Source organism: Aethina tumida, chromosome 4, assembly GCF_024364675.1.
Source record: "Aethina tumida isolate Nest 87 chromosome 4, icAetTumi1.1, whole genome shotgun sequence".
Lineage (NCBI taxonomy): Eukaryota > Metazoa > Arthropoda > Insecta > Coleoptera > Nitidulidae > Aethina > Aethina tumida.
This window is the reverse complement of record NC_065438.1, coordinates 25029274-25047051: the sequence shown is the minus strand read 5'-3', so window position 1 is coordinate 25047051 and position 17778 is coordinate 25029274. Positions and strand designations below refer to the sequence as shown.

General features: G+C 30.5%; 1 protein-coding gene across 1 annotated transcript in view; it reads left to right on the top strand.

The window, feature by feature from the left end:
* The window catches only part of LOC109606710 (calcitonin receptor-like), a 69298-nt gene that overhangs the window by 16980 nt on the left and 34540 nt on the right, over window positions 1-17778 (top strand). The window contains exons 2-3 of the mRNA XM_049966429.1: window positions 2628-2680; window positions 9352-9560. Of these exons, the coding sequence (XP_049822386.1) occupies window positions 2628-2680; window positions 9352-9560 (262 nt within the window). The remainder of the gene's footprint in view (window positions 1-2627; window positions 2681-9351; window positions 9561-17778) is intronic.

Sequence of the window (17778 nt, the reverse complement as noted above, 5' to 3'; positions counted from 1 at the left end):
GTCCTAATTCCATAATTAATTAATAATTAACTAGTTTTAATAAATATTTATAAAATGATCAATATTTTAAATTATATTTCCTGGTTAGATTTTTATTAGTAAAAGTTTTAATTATATAGGAAAAAATAATTTAAAAATATATTAAAAAACTAAAAAATCTTATAACAAATTATTTTATTTGTTTTAGCCTAATTATTTATGTGAATATTACTAACATAAAAAAACAATTGCGTATAATTTGGTAAATACTTCAGCAGTTTCCTTTTAGTTTCACAATTTTATATTAATTCCACAAGTTTAAAATAAAGCTATAAATAGTTTTTATTTGATAATTTTAAAAAGATATTATATCATATACAATACAAATATATATTTATTATTTATTTTAATTTGTTAAAAAAATTTCTTGTTTCTTCATAATTAATATAACATTACACACATTAAGGACATTTCAAGGACTGTTTTGTATTAATTTTATGTATGTGACATGCAGGCTATACTATTGTATAGTATGTTTTTATTACATTTTTATGTGTATTTATTTATACTATACTATTTTTTCAGAATCCTGAACATTAAATTCCGCAAGATTTAATTATTTTGTTTCTTATTCTATATTAAGGCCAATTATTAATTTTAAATAAAATTAAAAATCTTATAAGAGTAAATGTATAAGATTATTTTCTTCTTTGTTTCAACTCGATTATTTATTTTAACAAAACTAATAAACCGCGTAATTTGATAATTACTTCAACAGTTACTATTTGATTTCATAATTTTATATTAATTACATATGAGTTTAAAGCAAAATTGTAAATAGTTTTAATTTGGTACTGATAACAAGATATTACTTAAAATGCAACAGAAAAAATAACATTGTTTTGAAATTTGTTGTAAACATATCTTCAACATTCATATTTGATATATTCTATATATTTTAAAAAGTCCGTCTTGAAAGTATATTTTATAAAAAAATACAGTCTACCATATAATTTAATAATACAAACATTTCTTTATATATCTTTATATAATGATTGAAAACTTTTTGTGATATAAATCAAAGACTGAAAAAAATTATTCCACACTTTCAGAAAGCGACTGGAATATTATATTCCGCCTAATTTAAATAACGTCCATCCTCATCCATCACACGAGCAGCCATTCATACATACGCGGATCCTGTTCTCATTTGTTCACCTCGAAATGAGTTTAATGACATATGACGTGCTTTGCCTCTGAACATGTCAGGAATTAAAATTTTCCTCTGGAAGTTTTCAATTATTTCTAATAGCTTGGTTTCCAAACATATTAATACAAAATCAATTGTATTATTGTTTTGCGTTTCTGTAACTAACTAATTACTACAAAAGATGGTAATTAAATTTTATTTTAATTAAGATAACATAATTAATATTTGTTTTATCTATTAGTTAATTTAAGGATATTAATTTACATTATTCAGTATCCAATTTCATTTATTTCTGTTGTACGAGAAGTCTGAAATATGGAAATATTAAAATGTTAATTACATTCTGTAAAAGATTCCTTTTTCTAGAATAATACGAATATCGAGAGAAAGGATAAATAAACCTAAGGAATTAGGGGTAGGATGGAGTAATGTCAGGCGAAAAATTGGATTCTTGTTTGCTTTTTTTTTGTTTGATACATCTTGAAAATATTACTCCTATTTTTATCACTGAGAGACATTAATGTAATATTTCATTTGCTGAGATTTTCGTGTAAATAAGTCTTTTTTTAATATCGTTTGTATTATAAATAATACATATTTTTAGGGTTATATCATATTTTATTATAAAATTGCAATAGAAAAAATGTGATACATCTAATTTTAACTTTGTAAATAAATTTTGTAAACATATAGTATTTAATATGTCACGTAAATAAAACGTGAATGTACGTAGAAAAGAAAGCAAACATGAAACGCTAGAAGAGACTAAATGTTATTTAATTTTCCAGCGAAATTCAAACATTTTAGGTTCAGTTTTTTATCTTCGCACAGAATATAGCTCTTGTTATCATTTTCACTCGGAAGAAAATTAAAATTACTTGCATTAGATTACAGAGGAACGTAACAAAATTATTTCCCATTGAAGTGTTTACATCAATTTGAATAATAATAGCGTTTTAATTTCACCCTTTTATTTGTAAAAAATGTTAGTAAACTGGTGTTAAGAATCGCAGTAATAATATTTTGGCGTCTAATTGTTTTTCTGCGTACAATTTGATTGACACTTTATTATGAGATTGTCTGGGGAGTTGCGTACAAGTTGTGCAAACGAGAAAAGTTTGATTAAGTCCTCTAATTTGGAGAAAATTAAACATTTCTAAATTTAAGTCATATCAAGTTAAAAATTATATTATACTTTTACAAAATTTCATCAGAAACATAATTATATTAGTTAACATAGAAATAATAAGTTTGAATAAGTTTTTTTTTTAAAATATGATTTATAAAAATATGATTTATAAAAATATTATTTAATATTTAGTATTATTACAGTGTCGTATGTCATGGAAATAAATAAACAAATATACCATTAGTTATAAGGAAAATTTTATTCCTCTATTATTTTAATTGATCATAATTATTCGATTTCTTGTTTCAGGATATTTTGGACACTTAACCAAACAATATGTGGAATGAAACCAGCAAGACCAGGTACTGTAGTCAAATTTAATTATTTTACATTAATATGTAATTTATACTATTTCACATTGAAAAAAATTATTAAAAATAATTAAACATTAGGTTTATTAAAAAAGTAATATAAATTCATTCATGTATAATAAACAAAAATTAATAAACATAAACATATTCATAATTGACAAGAAAAGTATAATAAAATAAAATCATTCATCATTCAGAAATATTAATTTATTTATAAAATAAACGATTATAATAAATTTTATTTTATTTTAAATTTTATTATGGGACTGACGAATAAATGAAAATATTTATCATTTTTTAATAAAGCAAAGTGAATTTGGAATCAAATTGAATTATTGATCTTCGGGAGGCAAATTTTTCATTTCGACAAATTGGTAAACACACTGAGCACCGAAGACAACGACTACAGTATTGTAGAAAACGATAATTTTGGAATGTAGAATGGCACCCAATCGTCTTCTCTGATGAATCCCGATTCTGTTAGGGAGGACATAACGGGCGAAAAAGAGTCATATGACGGGGAGAAGCAAGGAACCTCAGTTTCTTGTTGAACGACATCTACACCGAACAGTGGGCGTTATGATATGGAAGCGCCATGTTATCTTCGGGGTAGTGGAGTCGTATGCTTTTTCTTACCTTAACCGGCCCAGGGATCCAATATTTCAGAAATATGATGCTCTCCACCTCTTGCCAGTGTTAGTTTAAACTTCTTTGAAGAGACCCATATGAATATGATGCCATCGCTAGCCAGATCTCTCGACCTTCCACCCATAGAACTTGTTTAAGATGTGATGAGTAGAAAGCTAAGAAATTTACCTCAGCCCCCACGGACTTTAAGAGGTTCTAAGTCATGAAGTACGGGTAACTTGGAATACTAAACCTCAAGAGGAAATAGACCAACCATTGAATTAATGCCAATAATGTTTGGGAAGTGTTTAGATAACTTTGATAGATTCGATTATTAACTGAATTATTAAAAAAATCCAAAATTTTTGATATTTAGTTTACAAATTTTAATTGTTTACTCCTGGCTACAACATCTATGTTTCACCAAAACAATTTTATTATTTGAACACCGTCTTAATGGTGTTGCAATTTCTTTGTGACTGAGTATAATATTAATTTACTGGTATATTAAAAAAACTAGTATATTTGTGTGTTATTAAGTTTAGTTGGGATGTAGAGGAAAATGTCGCATGTTGGTTGGCTTGTTCCTGGATGGTCCGACAAAGTTGATTGAGTGTTTGACAGTTTTTCGATTGTTTAACAATTGTCGTTGCTCTTCTGGATGGATATGGTCCACTTCATCTTAAATTGAAAAAAAAACAATTAATATTGAATTATTCGAAGTGAAAAATCACATTTACCTTAAAATGACTTTGGGACGTTTCATTCTGAAACACATTTATCAAGAACATCATTTCTTCAATATATGGAAGCAAATTATCTCCATAGTAATAAACTTGTCGTAAGTAGAACTATCATTTTTTTATAAATTAAATTTAGACTCGTCACTAAAAACTAGTCATCTCCACAGGTCTGTAGTCCAATGAATGTGATCATAAAGCAAATCAGAATTGAAGTTTCACATTTTTAGTAGAAACTAAAGTTTTTATTGTATATCTAAGGTCTAATGAACTTTTATCCACTATCCATTTCGCAGTGCTTGAACTAATTTCTGCAAGATACAATTCATCCAGGTTACCTTTAATTTCAGTTGACCGTAAGATAGGATTGGTTCTTCTTCTTCGACCAATGATTCAACTAAATTAAAAATTATAATAAAATGGGCAGAGAGCAATGAAAAACCATAAAGTAAAAAGTTGCTTTAGTTTTTTCATTAACAAATAATATTTTTAAAGAATAAAATTAAATTGGACAGTTGCATAGTAGACACAATAATAACAGAAAAACAATAAACATTATAGATACTGGCATCTTATTCAAGTAATATTTATTACTGATATTTTTAATATATTAGGTTGTTCGATAACTCATTTCGTTTTTTCCCGACGGAGGATTTAATTGTATTTGTTTGCACCCAACTTCACATTTAAGCCGTATAATTTTTATATGCATTGAGAGCTCATATAGCAAGGCTTCTGTGTGAAAAATTCCAATTAATTCTACGCAGTAGTTTTTGGTTGGTGCCCTTCTAAATATGGAGAGCGATAAGCAGCATTTTCGACATATCTTACTGTTTTACTACAGAAAGGGTAAAAATGCTGTTCAAGCCAGAAAGAAATTGACCGATGTGTATGGAGAAGGTGTGTTGACAGTACGCCAGTACCAGAACTAGTTCGATAAATTTCGATCCGGCAATTTTGATGTCGAAGATGCACGACGTTCGGGAAGACCGGTTGAAGCTGATAAAGATGCGATAAAGGCATTAGTTGATGTGAACCGGGGAATAACGACACGTGAGATCGGATTGAGGTTAAATTTATCAAATTCAACAGTTTATAACCACTTGAAAGGCCTGGGATTATCCTGTAAGCTCTCATAGAGAAAAAAAAAAACCAAATTACTTTCCGAACAACCCAATATTTTAATAAATTTCTATAATTATGGCCACTACTTTACAATGTATATGTTAAAATAAAAATGAATTCGAATACATTTTGTTAATAATATATATTGACTATTAATTCGGAATGTGTACGTTACGAGTTTTTGGTAATATTAGGTTCTGGAACCAAAGGCCATGAGACGATAAACATACCGAATCGGCCCCAGAAAGAGATCGGGCTCATAATTTCACGGAATCTTAGTACTAATAAGATACTTCGATAGTGCGAGTTTCAGGTCTTTATTTATAACCACTTCTGAGTAAATCGAAAATACTGAAAATTCAGAAAAATTAATTTTCTCAGCGCTGTGTGAATCGATTGAACTAGATGCCGGATATGTTTTGGGGGACGACGGTAGCATTTCGGAAAAAAAATGAGAGCTATATCGGTTCACAAGGACCTTAAAAAAATGAGTTTATTTTCTTAATTTCAATTTTTAACCATCTTACGATTACGACACAATTATGAAACGATTTTTTTTGAATTTCTCGTCCAATTTCCGATAAATATATGAGCTTTTGGAATTTTTAAAAAGGGTACGCCACATTGAAAAAAAAAAATAAAATCCATTTTTTTGCTCAAAAATCAGGTTTTTTAATAATTTTACTCTTGAACTTTTTATGTCGTTATATTTTATCTATTTTGTTTAAACCGTAGATTATTTTAAAGCTCATTTTTATGTTAAGTTATTTATTTTTCCTACAATGCATTCAAACATTTCTTTGAATTAAAAATGGTGTATTCAAGTGTTGTAATTTATGCAAATTTGCTTCATGAGTTCAAGAACCAGATGAAAGCAACAGGAGCGGCACGTCGTATTCGCATTGCGTTTGGAAATAGGCCAGTCATGAATCAACAATTAGAAAGAGACTTCATGCACTGAATATCATTAAAAAGTTGGACAAATAAATTTCACATAAATTAATTGCGGGTAACAAAATTAGGGATTTCCCAATTACAAATTTTCTCCTGCACTACAAATGATCATATTGTTACGAGCGGTCCAAAATAGGTTCATTACGACAAGTATTACCAGTCTTAATAATGAGTTAAAGATGGTAATCCCATCTACAAAATGTTTTGTTCTGGAAAAAAATTTGATGAAAGGTAGACTGCTAATGGAATATTACACATTAGCTACCCACCAAGAGGTCAAAAGATTAAAGTAATTATCAACTACTCGAAAACTCATGAAGTCCATGAAAAACTTACTTAAATCTTTTTTAGTAAATAAATAAACTAGTGTCAATAAAATGAAACGGTTCAAAAAGTGTGTGTAACGAATATTGAAATAAAATTTTGATTATTTATATTGAGTTATCTTTTCTCTCTGTGTGAGCTTCGATGATAATCCCAGGCCTTTCAAGTGGTCATAAACTGTTGGATTTGATAAATTTAACCTCAATCCGATCTCACGTGTTGTTATTCGCCGGTTCGCATCAACTAACGCCTTTATCGCGTCTTTATCAGCTTCAACCAGCCTTCCCGAACGTGGTGCATCTTCGACATCAAAATTGCCGGATCAAAATTTAGCGAACTAGTTTTGGCACTGGCGTACTGTCAACACACCTTCTCCATACACATCGGTCAATTTCTTTCTGGCTTGAACAGCATTTTTATCTTTTCTGTAGTAAAACAGTAAGATATGTCGAAAATGCTGCTTATCGCTCTCCATATTTAAAAGGGCACCAACCAAAAACTACTGCGTAGAATTAATTGGAATTTTTCACACAGAAGCCTTGCTATATGAGTTCTCAATGCATATAAAAATTATACGGCTTAAGTGTGAAGTTGGGTGCAAAAAAATACAATTAAATCCTCTGTCGGAAAAAACGAAATGACTTTCCGAACAACCAAATAGTTGTGGGAAAACACACGTAACAGATGTTTTGTAGATTTAGGTTTCAAATACTGAGATACAACTTGTAAATATTGTAAAGTGCAAATATCCTAAGTAATTGTAATTTCTAACAATTGGTCTTGCCGACCCGGAATTCCAGGAGGCGGTGTAGAAGCTGGTCTCAAGTTTGCATACACAGTCACGGCTCTACCAGCCGAGACTTGTGCTTGACAGACATCAAGGACATTATCGAGGGCCCAGCGGAGCGGAGAACATACTAGGTACTAAAATGTGAGCTGCTTAAGAGAAATGAGGTTAGTACGTTGCAGAAAACCTGGCAACGTCTGGAAGATGAGCCCATGGGCGACTGTAAGCCCAGTCAGTTTCTTCAGTGTCTTCGGGACCTGGCTCAAGGCAAGATTACAGATGAAGTGTTAGGAAAGTTGCGGCGTGGTCGGTTACCACATAACTTGCAAGCCTCTCTGGAAGCTCATCAGGCGAAACCTTTAGAGAATCAAGCAGAGATCGCCGATTTCGTCGCGGACGTCATGGAGTGCGGCGTCAGGACTACGGGGAACACGATGAACGCAGACTTACCGAATGTCGAGGAAATGTTAAGTCGAATTCTCGCCAGGGTAAGTTTAATGATTGACGAGAAGTTCGCATCGTACAAGCCAGCCAACTAGAGAAAAGACGCGACCCGTGGGAAAGGCGTGAGGGCCGGCGTGAGAGATCCCGTTCACAAACCAGGAGAGGCAGTAAACCAAGAGGTGATGACGGAACATGTTGGTACCATTGGCGGTTCGCCGACAAGGTAAAACAAGGCAAAAAGATGCGAGCAGCCTTGCAGTTACCGCAGCTCCTGAAAGGATCCGGGCAGGTGTTAATGACGACAGATAGCCCCCCAAATTATGCTCTTCAAAGAAATTTTGAACAACTTCAGCATAGTGTAGTGTTGCATTATCTTATAAAGTGAAATTTGTTTCATACTAGTAACACTAAAGCTTGTAGAATATCGTCAATATATAGGTTTAGGTTTTCATTCGCCTCATACCATTACAGATCCTGTTTCAAAAAATCTTATCTATTCAAATATCGTTCTCCTTGAGGTCTACAGACTTCTTGTCGTGTGTCACGTGATTAGAACAAAACCTGTATTCATCTGTAAAGAGAACTTGATTCTATTGTTCCAGTTAATGTGTTCATTAGTTTAGTTTCTTCTCATTCTCTTGTGTGCTCTAGTTAATTCAGAAACAACAGCTGCACGTCTTGAAAATTGGATTCATGAAGTCTGTTACATACGGTTTGAGTGTTTCCCGAGCTGTTCTTGTTCGCTCTTGAAGTGACATCTGAACCAAAGGCCCTAACAACGTCATCAATAGGTCTTCCAAGAGCATCGTTGTTCATGACGGCACGGTGAAAACGGCCGATAGTATTATTCGCGAATTAAACGAGCCTATTCTGAGGCATTTTAAGATAAATATTATTTAATTTAGTTTTTGTAATTTAAGTTTTAGATTTAATCCATCACGAAATCCAGATATTTCTCCACGTGTATATTATTTAATTTCAAAACCTTAGCATCTTGTAGGAAATATTTTATTATTATTATTATATATTTTTCTAAATAAAAGATATTTTAAATAAAGTTATGTTGTATGTACATTACTTTTCCAGATACCTAATATTGATTGAATTAATTTGTAAAACAATAAATTCTAAAATAATTTTCAGATATAAAATATCTTTATCTCAGTGTATGTTTAATAATATTGATTTGATGCAAATTGTACATTGGCAATTTGGACCACGCAATATCTGCAATCTGCATCTGACAAATTTACGTTAAAAAATTGATGAATACTGATTTACAAGTGATACAAATGCTCTCCAAATAAATCACGACTCGAATTATATTGGCTTGAATATAGAACACTTGTTCATGTTTATTTAACGATTTGGCACACCTAATATGATTTTAATTGAATGTCATTATTTGCCTAAAACTGAAAAGCCATCAAACTGTACAAAATCACTATTTAGAATCCTTTTTTGTTTCTATGATGGGGTGAGTAAAAACAAATTATGGACCCTTTGTGATTTATGATTTTATGATTTATTATAAATAAAATAGATAAATATTCAATTAAAAAACTAATTGAAAACCCTATTCGAATAATGAGCATATCGATTGGCCATTTTAAACGAAAATAAATTGATTTAGCTCTACACAAGTGAATGGTTTGTTGCAGGCTTCTGTCCGGAAGTGTTTGACAAGGAATTATGCTGGCCGGAGACTCCGGCAGGGACGATTGCCAATCAATCATGTCCTTTGTCTGTCGGCTACGATCCCACTCGTCTCGCCTTCCGGGAATGCTGGCCAAACGCCACTTGGTTCACACTCAAAGACAACAAGACCTGGTCTAACTACACGAAATGCATCGACATGGAGTATTTAGAAGTAAGTATATAATAAATTGTTCTCATAGATACACAAAATAAATTTAAAAAAATATTTTTCTAAAGCCAAATAAATTTAACTATAACTTTTTAGCTTTAATTTATTTATTTTAATGTCATTGTTAACATTTAACTGTTTTATTTTTAGAATTACTTTATTATTTACATAAATACACAAACATATTTAATTACAAAACAATTTTCTGGTCACACTTAATTATAATAATAAATGTATGTTTTAATTAAGAGCAACGTATGGTTATTTATAATTTACATTGTGTTAATATCAATAATAACTAATTGAACTCAAATCACGGTAACAATTTCCCGCAAATTGATTACAAATTAGAAATTAAACGTTAAAACACAAAATTTAAATTTTAAGTCGAGTATTTTAATTATCTTGAATTAATTTGCACCGAATTTTAAGCAGTTCCTTTGTTCAACTACCCCAGAATAATAAACGCTTATCGGTAAGCTGTGGCCGCAACTGTGGCCATTAGATAAAAGGGTTTAAAATTTTAGCTGTGTTTGATAAATATTACACTCGTGTCTCAAGTACTTAGAACATAAAGCCAAAAAAGAAAAAGTACAAAAATATAATGTGAATTAAAAAAGTTACATTGCTTTTTACCCCATGTTGTATACACTATATTTTTTTAAAACATTTGAACACTTCTATAATGAGATATTATTACTTTCTCATAATTAATCTTAAATAATTACTATAATTAAAGTAATTGTTGAACAATTTAGCAATTTTTTATATTTTACTTTTAAAATAATTTATAAATTCTATCATGTGCTTTGTAAATAATATTCATCTAAAGGGTATTAGTATATAAATTTGATATAATCAATAATTATTGACATTCTTATGACCATTTAATTCAATTTTTCTAACAAAATGAATACCACATCGTTAACAATTTGTACTTGACTACATTTAATTATGAAATGTGAGATGTTATAAATTGTATTTTTCATAGGTACACAAATGATTATAAAAATCACTTTCTTATTATTAATTTCTAAATATAACAGTTATATCTTTGTCTATACAGGCTTGATTTGGAATAATTTGAGATAAGAGGGTCTACCACGAAAACGGATTTGTCTCCGGTGAGGAAACTCACTTATTGAAACACTGTGTTACACTTTATCAGAATTAAATGTTTGGGTTAATTGAAATTTCTAATTTCAAACTTATTAAGCAGACTAAATAATCGAATGTTATCCCAAAATCGAATTCTTCAAAAATCCTTCAAATGACATACTTCAAATTATATTTCGATTTTAAATGATACACAACGATTAATATTCAATACAAATTATTGTTTCTGAATCATATTCCAATATTATATTACACATAACCTCAATGTCAAATTTTAGAGAATGTGATCAAAGGTCAATTATTTACTATGTATATAATAATGTATTATTTACAACCGTGTGTAAATTTTATATTTGTATTTATTTCCATTAAAATGAAACCAAACATTTTTTCGTTTATAAAAGTTTTTAATTTTCATTACAAAAACACATCGTTTTCCTTTAATTTTATTTGTGCAATTTTTGAAAAACAACAATATTCATGTGTTACCATGGCCAGCACAGTCCCAGACCTCAACCCCATTGAGCCTTACTTGGATATCCTTCAAAGAAAGGTTTTTCGCATGGAAAGACCAAGAGACAACGAAAGAACTTTTTTTTGACACTTCACTCTGCATGGAATGAGATTCCTCAACAGGATATCGATAATCTATTAGGTTTTTGACCATTAATTTGAAAAGACGATGAAGAAGTTGTGGTGTATTATACTGTTGGTGGCCCTCTCCATCTTCAAGGCTCCGTATAAACCCGAACAAATATAGATATGAAAACAATGGTCACAAAAGCCTATTATTAATGAATTAATTAAATAATGATTAAATGGTTAATGATTAATTATGGTTTATTACAAATTATAATTGTAAAATTCAAAAATAAAATTAATAATATTATTAATATATTAATATTTACAAGAATCAAAAATTAATTGTATATATGACAAAAAACTTTTATAATTTGATGTGGTTTCTAATATTAATTTTTTATCGAAACCCTGTATCTTGGAAACAAAGTACTTTCAAGACCAAGTCAATATAAAATTCATTGTCATTGATGTTATGTTTTAACAAAATTTTTCCAATTCTATCGGTAACTTTAGATATATATGGGAGAAAAGCTTTACCAATCGTGAGCTTAGTATGAGGTCTTACTTCAGAGCGTTGCTATCCGTTGGCCTGTAGTGTTTTTTTTTTAAGAATTTTTCTTCTTCAGTGAGGTGGTCTGAGGTACATATCCTTTTGACTTGTTTGGTTAGTGGATGATAGTCAGATAGTTTAGTTTTTTGGTATACTTTGTGGTTTAAATGTTCTCCCACTCTTTTTACTAAGACATCCAAAATAGGTATGTGGTTCTCCTCTCTTACATTGAGTATTTGATATTGTTAAGAGTTTAGGTGTTTTAGAAATTGATCTAGTTTTTCTTGTCCATACTACCATATCACGAAAGTATCATCCACGTAACGATACCAAACAGAAGGTTTGTGTTTGGAGATTTCAGTCGCTTTTTGTTCGATCTTTTCCATAAAGAAATTGGCGATCACTGGACTAAGAGGACTGCCCATTGGTAATACTTCAGTCTGTTCGTAGAATTTGTTGTTCCAAATGAAATAGATTTCAGTAAGGTACGTACGGAAACGATCCACTATATCTAGAGGAAACATTTCTGATACCATGTTTAGGGATTCATTGACAGGAACTTTAGTGAAAAGTGACACTACGTCGAAACTGATCAGTCTATCATCTACATCAACCTTTCAATATCTCAATAAAGTAGATAAGAATGGCCAACACACAGAACGAAATTTCTAGAACATCATTTGTCTAAGTTGTCATTTAGTTGTCAATGTCAAAGAGACACGAAGCAGAGCAGACCTCTGAAAATGCTAGCCATTAACTTTTACATTAATAATTTCATTCATCAAATATAAATTTGATAGAAAATAAACATAATATGGATGAGCAAATGTAAGTAAACATATTTATTTTGTTATTTTTATGTTAAATTTTTATCAAATTTCCTTATCCAGCATGCCCCAAAGGTTTTCTATTGGGTTAAGATCCGGATTATGGATCATTGCAATATTGGAATCGTCATATAATTGGCATGTTTTTCTCTACGTACGGTAACATAGTATTGCTGAGTACTGATACATATCCAAGCTCACTACCAGAAAAGCATCCCTAAACCGTCATATTTTTTGCGCCATGTTTAATTGTATCGACCGTGTTCAGATTGAACCTTTTATTGCTTGGATACCTCACTCATTGAATACCATATGAATTAAGAAAGTTAAACTTGCTTTCGTCAGAAAAGAGTACTGCATTCCGCTTGATAATAGTCCAGTTTAGAATGCTCAAGAGCGATCGTTAGACAGACCTTTCTGTTTTTCTTCGAAATGAATGGTTTTCTCGTAGATTTTCGAGCATACAAGTTGTTCTCCCTTAGACGACGAACCGTATGTATAGAAATGTTCACATCCCCTAGTTCGTTTTTAATTTGGACTGCAGTACGGAAGGGGACCATCTCAGCAAGTTGTTTAATTTTATTATTTCTTGGTCTACCCGTTGTAGGACCACTAATTACATTAATACACTAATTATTTTGGAAATAACTGACCTATTTATTTCTAATTGTTTTGAAATGTCAGGTTCTTAATTCTAGCTTTATCATTCTATATTATCAACTGCACTTAACTGAATATGTTACCACGAGGTATTTTAGGAATCGATATGTGAAACATACAATTCGTTATTCGCAAACAATTTTATGTTTCTCTTGTTTTGTTCGTTAAAATTACAAATATTTTTATAAGTACAGTGTATAAGCGTATAGGGGCGTATGGCGTGTGTAATAATAATAAAATTATGAATCGGATGAAAAATGTAAATTTGAATTAAAATTTAAATTTCTTATTTTGTATTTGTTTCTCTACTTTTGCCCGGTATTGTATATGCACCAAATTATTAAATATTCTGTTAAACTTGACTATGCTCCTTAGTTTAAAAATTTATAAAAACAAAGATAATTTGAAAACAAAAGAACGACAATCATCATCCCTTCTTGAATCAACAATTACGTGGCATGTATTTGATGTTCAATGACAGATTAACTACTGTCAATTTATAACAGCAAAAAACAAATCTAAGCCTCGATCTCAACAGCAAGATCGAAACGTCGGTATGTCTTAATTATACAAACTTACATATCCCTGCAACTAAAAATTTAATGTAGTTTCGTTGAAGTGCTGTAATGGTTGCTTGACTATGTGTTATGTTTATTGGTTTATTATTTAGATTAACTTCTCGGAGGTAGTACTAATTGTACTGGGAGACTCCTGCAAAACAGTTGCATTCTACATATCTTTAATAGCTGTCTGAAGTATAAACACGAACAACAACACAAATTTACGGGCAAGTACACCCACAATTTATAACTCATAGATTAATTAACAAGTAAAGTAAAAAGTTAAATTTGACATACACGGGTATTAACAGAAAAATATCTTTAAATCAACTGGGAATGCATAAATTAATGAATAGTTTCAGTAACATTGTGAAAAATACCTTTCAATACCCTAAATAATTTAATAAACTGTCCCTCATTTAACTCAGTAATAGGGTCACCGATAATATCACATATAGAGTTCGGCTTCGGTGTTTAGTGACATATTTTTTTAGTTCAATTTTGAGTGTGTTTTGAGATATAATTATATAATTAGGATATATGTTAGTCTATAAAATGAATGATTTGATTATTCATCTTAATTAAAGAATTGCCAGGTGTTAATGAAGAACATTTAATGATCCTGCTAGGGACCTTATTACCAAATTAAGTGAGGAACAGTTTATTAGGTTTTTATAGAACCGTATTCTTTATTGAAATATACAGCAGAATAGAACAAGTATATTACATATTTATGTTTATTTTACTGTAAGATATACCTGCAATGAATGTATGTAACAAGTTTTATATTTTTGGTTTTTATATATGATTTATCCTGATATGCATATCATAAAGGATAAATTTAAATCTTCATAAATCGTTTTAACATTTGTTTAAAAATATAATATATAATTTAAAATAAATAATAATTCCTAAGTGTAAAAATAATCAAAACTGTGATTAATTCTGATTTTTGGATGATTCAAATAATATGAAATAATTCGCAATATGCAAGCATTATAAATAATTTATCTTTGCCAGAAGGTGAAGATAATGATAGAGGAACTAATTTATAATATACTATAAATATTTTAATATATTATGAATTATTAATATATAGTTTTGTATATTTTAATTTCTATACTTATTTAATAATTCTTATTCTGAAATGGGGGAAATGAATTAATAGCTGGTAAAGCGACTCATAATCGCATAATTTCATCATTATTTCACAATCAGCAATTATATTAAATATTTTCAAATATCATATCTAAATAATAAACCAACAAGTATAACATATGATTAAGCAATCATTACACCACTTTAAAGAAACTTCATTAAATTTGCAGTAGCAGGGGAATATTAAAGATAATAAATGATTAAAGATTTAAAAATGAGATCACAGACAAGTTATATATATATCTTAGACTTTAATAGAATTAAATAATTCATCGTAAGGATAGGTATTAATTGGAAAAAATTCTTATATAGGCCATAAATATCTACTTATTTATAAAAATTACATTTCTGTTTTTATTAATTTTATTAATTATGTCAAAAATTATTGTAAGCATATATTTTATTATATTTTTTATTGTAATGATCACATTGTAAAATTTGATTTAGTATACCTTAAAATTACTTAAGACAGTAATTAATTTATTGTCTAAATATGTGATTTGAAAGATTTTTATATAATTAATTTGACAAATTTAAATTAAGCAAAATATTTAACTCTAACCTATATTGTCATATTGTCTAACAAAGTGAATTTTGTCTATAGTGACAAATCTCACCTGTTTTCATCGTAGAAGTCCTGATAGAAAAAATTGACTAGCGTTCAGAGCTAGTAATAAAGCAAGCTATGCAATAATAAGTGAATAAATAGTTTTGGTTGTTATGACAATAAACAGAACATATTAAAGCGATCAGTCGTTTTATGTTCAGTTCGAAAATGGCAAGCCTCCAATAAACACGAAAAGTAACTTGTGGGAGGGAAGATAGAAAACTTTAAGTGCACCAATGAATAAGAAGTCAAATGAAGAACAAGAATCCCTCATAGCAGATTATATCAAGACTAGGTCTACTATAAGGCTATGCGTGGATATAATAGAAGGCCTACCCAAACGAAGTCGTCTTATATAGGACTGGAACCACCAATGAATACGTAGTCGAATGAAGAAAAAGAATCCCTCATAGCAGAATATATAAAGACGAGGTCGGTCTACTATAAGTTTATACATGGATATAATAGAAAGCCTTCCCAAACGAAATCGCCTTATGTAGGACTGGAACTATCTCAGTGACCAGGAAGACGTCGACCACATACTCTAAAAATAAATAGGGTATATAGAAATTTAACAAGCGGAGTCTAATGAAGAATGAAAATTAAGGACACATATCTGGCCAAAATCCGGTGCCTAAGGGGCGGCCACGAACTTGCTGCTGTAAGATTGAATTCAGAAATAGATAGCGGCATATAGTTTGGGAATGTTGTGACTGTATTTAGGTAACATTGCGAACCTTCCATTATATTTTACGTGTACTAATCAACCTAGTACTATAGACAGAATTTTGTGTTGGATTCTTGATCTTTATCATGGACTTTTTTTGTTAGTCATTGGCGGCTTGTGGTGTTCAATCTTTTGGTACTCATAACATATTGGTATGGTATGAGGTTCCGAATTTTATTCCTTACCAGAATTTCCCTGACCTATTATGACGGAAAGTCTGGGTAAAACGAATGACCGCTTTTAAAATGTTTTTTCAAATAGAGAAAAACCGATTGTATCCAGAGCTCACTTTGCTGGTTGCCATTAACCATAGTAATATATGAATAAATTATTTTGAAAATATACAAAATATATTAAAAGCAGTCAGTCAGTATAAGCTTTAAAAATCTCAAGCGGTCAACGAATCGGAGAAGCAAAGTGTTAGGAGGAAGTAAATATCAAAATATTCAAGCTCACAATGAGTAGAAAGTATTAAATGAATGAGAACAAGAATCCCACACAATATATCTCAAGTACTTAGTCGGTTAGCTATAAGGACACACGTAGATGTAATGGAGGGCTCCCAATGTCGCCTAATAACGGACATCAACTAAATCGCCCCAAATATTCTGACGTCAGTAGAAATAAATCTGATAAATTGAGATTGTACAAGCAGAGGAGTACTACTATGAAGAATGAAAAATCGAGTCCGGAGAAATTCTGTTGAGGGAAGACTGGAAAACTTGTTGCTCTCGAATACAAAAAATAGAACAGCGGATCGTAAAACGGAGGCCATTTAGTTTTATCTATTCAAGCACTTAATCTGCAGCTTATAAGAGAAAGTTGAGAGAAAGAGGTGTGGATTTCATTCAGGTCATGAACTATTAAGACCCCAAATTCACAGAAGTCACGATGAAGTACATGAGTTTGTGATCGACGTGGTTCTGGTTGGTATGTTCTTTTCTATTCTAGATGGGACGATCTTGTTAGGAAAGATGTACCCGTCGTTAGGTAACATTCCAATATATCCTCGTGTGCTAACTGACTGATACAATAGCTACGTAAATATTAAAATATTCAAGCCTCCAATGAGTCACATGTTTGTGAATAAGAGTACGTTAGTTATAGAGGCACGCACACATGCATATAATGAATGTCTCTAATTACGGAAACATCTCTCCGAACAAGGACATTTCATACAGAACGGAAACATACCGATCAGAACCACGACGACCATAAATTCAAAGGTACTTTGTCATGTTTCTGTAAACCGTCTTGTTGGAATCCGTTTCGTCGAATGTATGGTCAAGTCAGAATAACCGATTCAAATATGGTGTTAAAATGACAATAATTAAATGCCATGTTTAGCAGTTCCCAATGGGTATTCAACGGTCATAATGTTGAAAAGATATACATATGGATTCCATCCAGAACGAGAATCTACCGACTAGAATC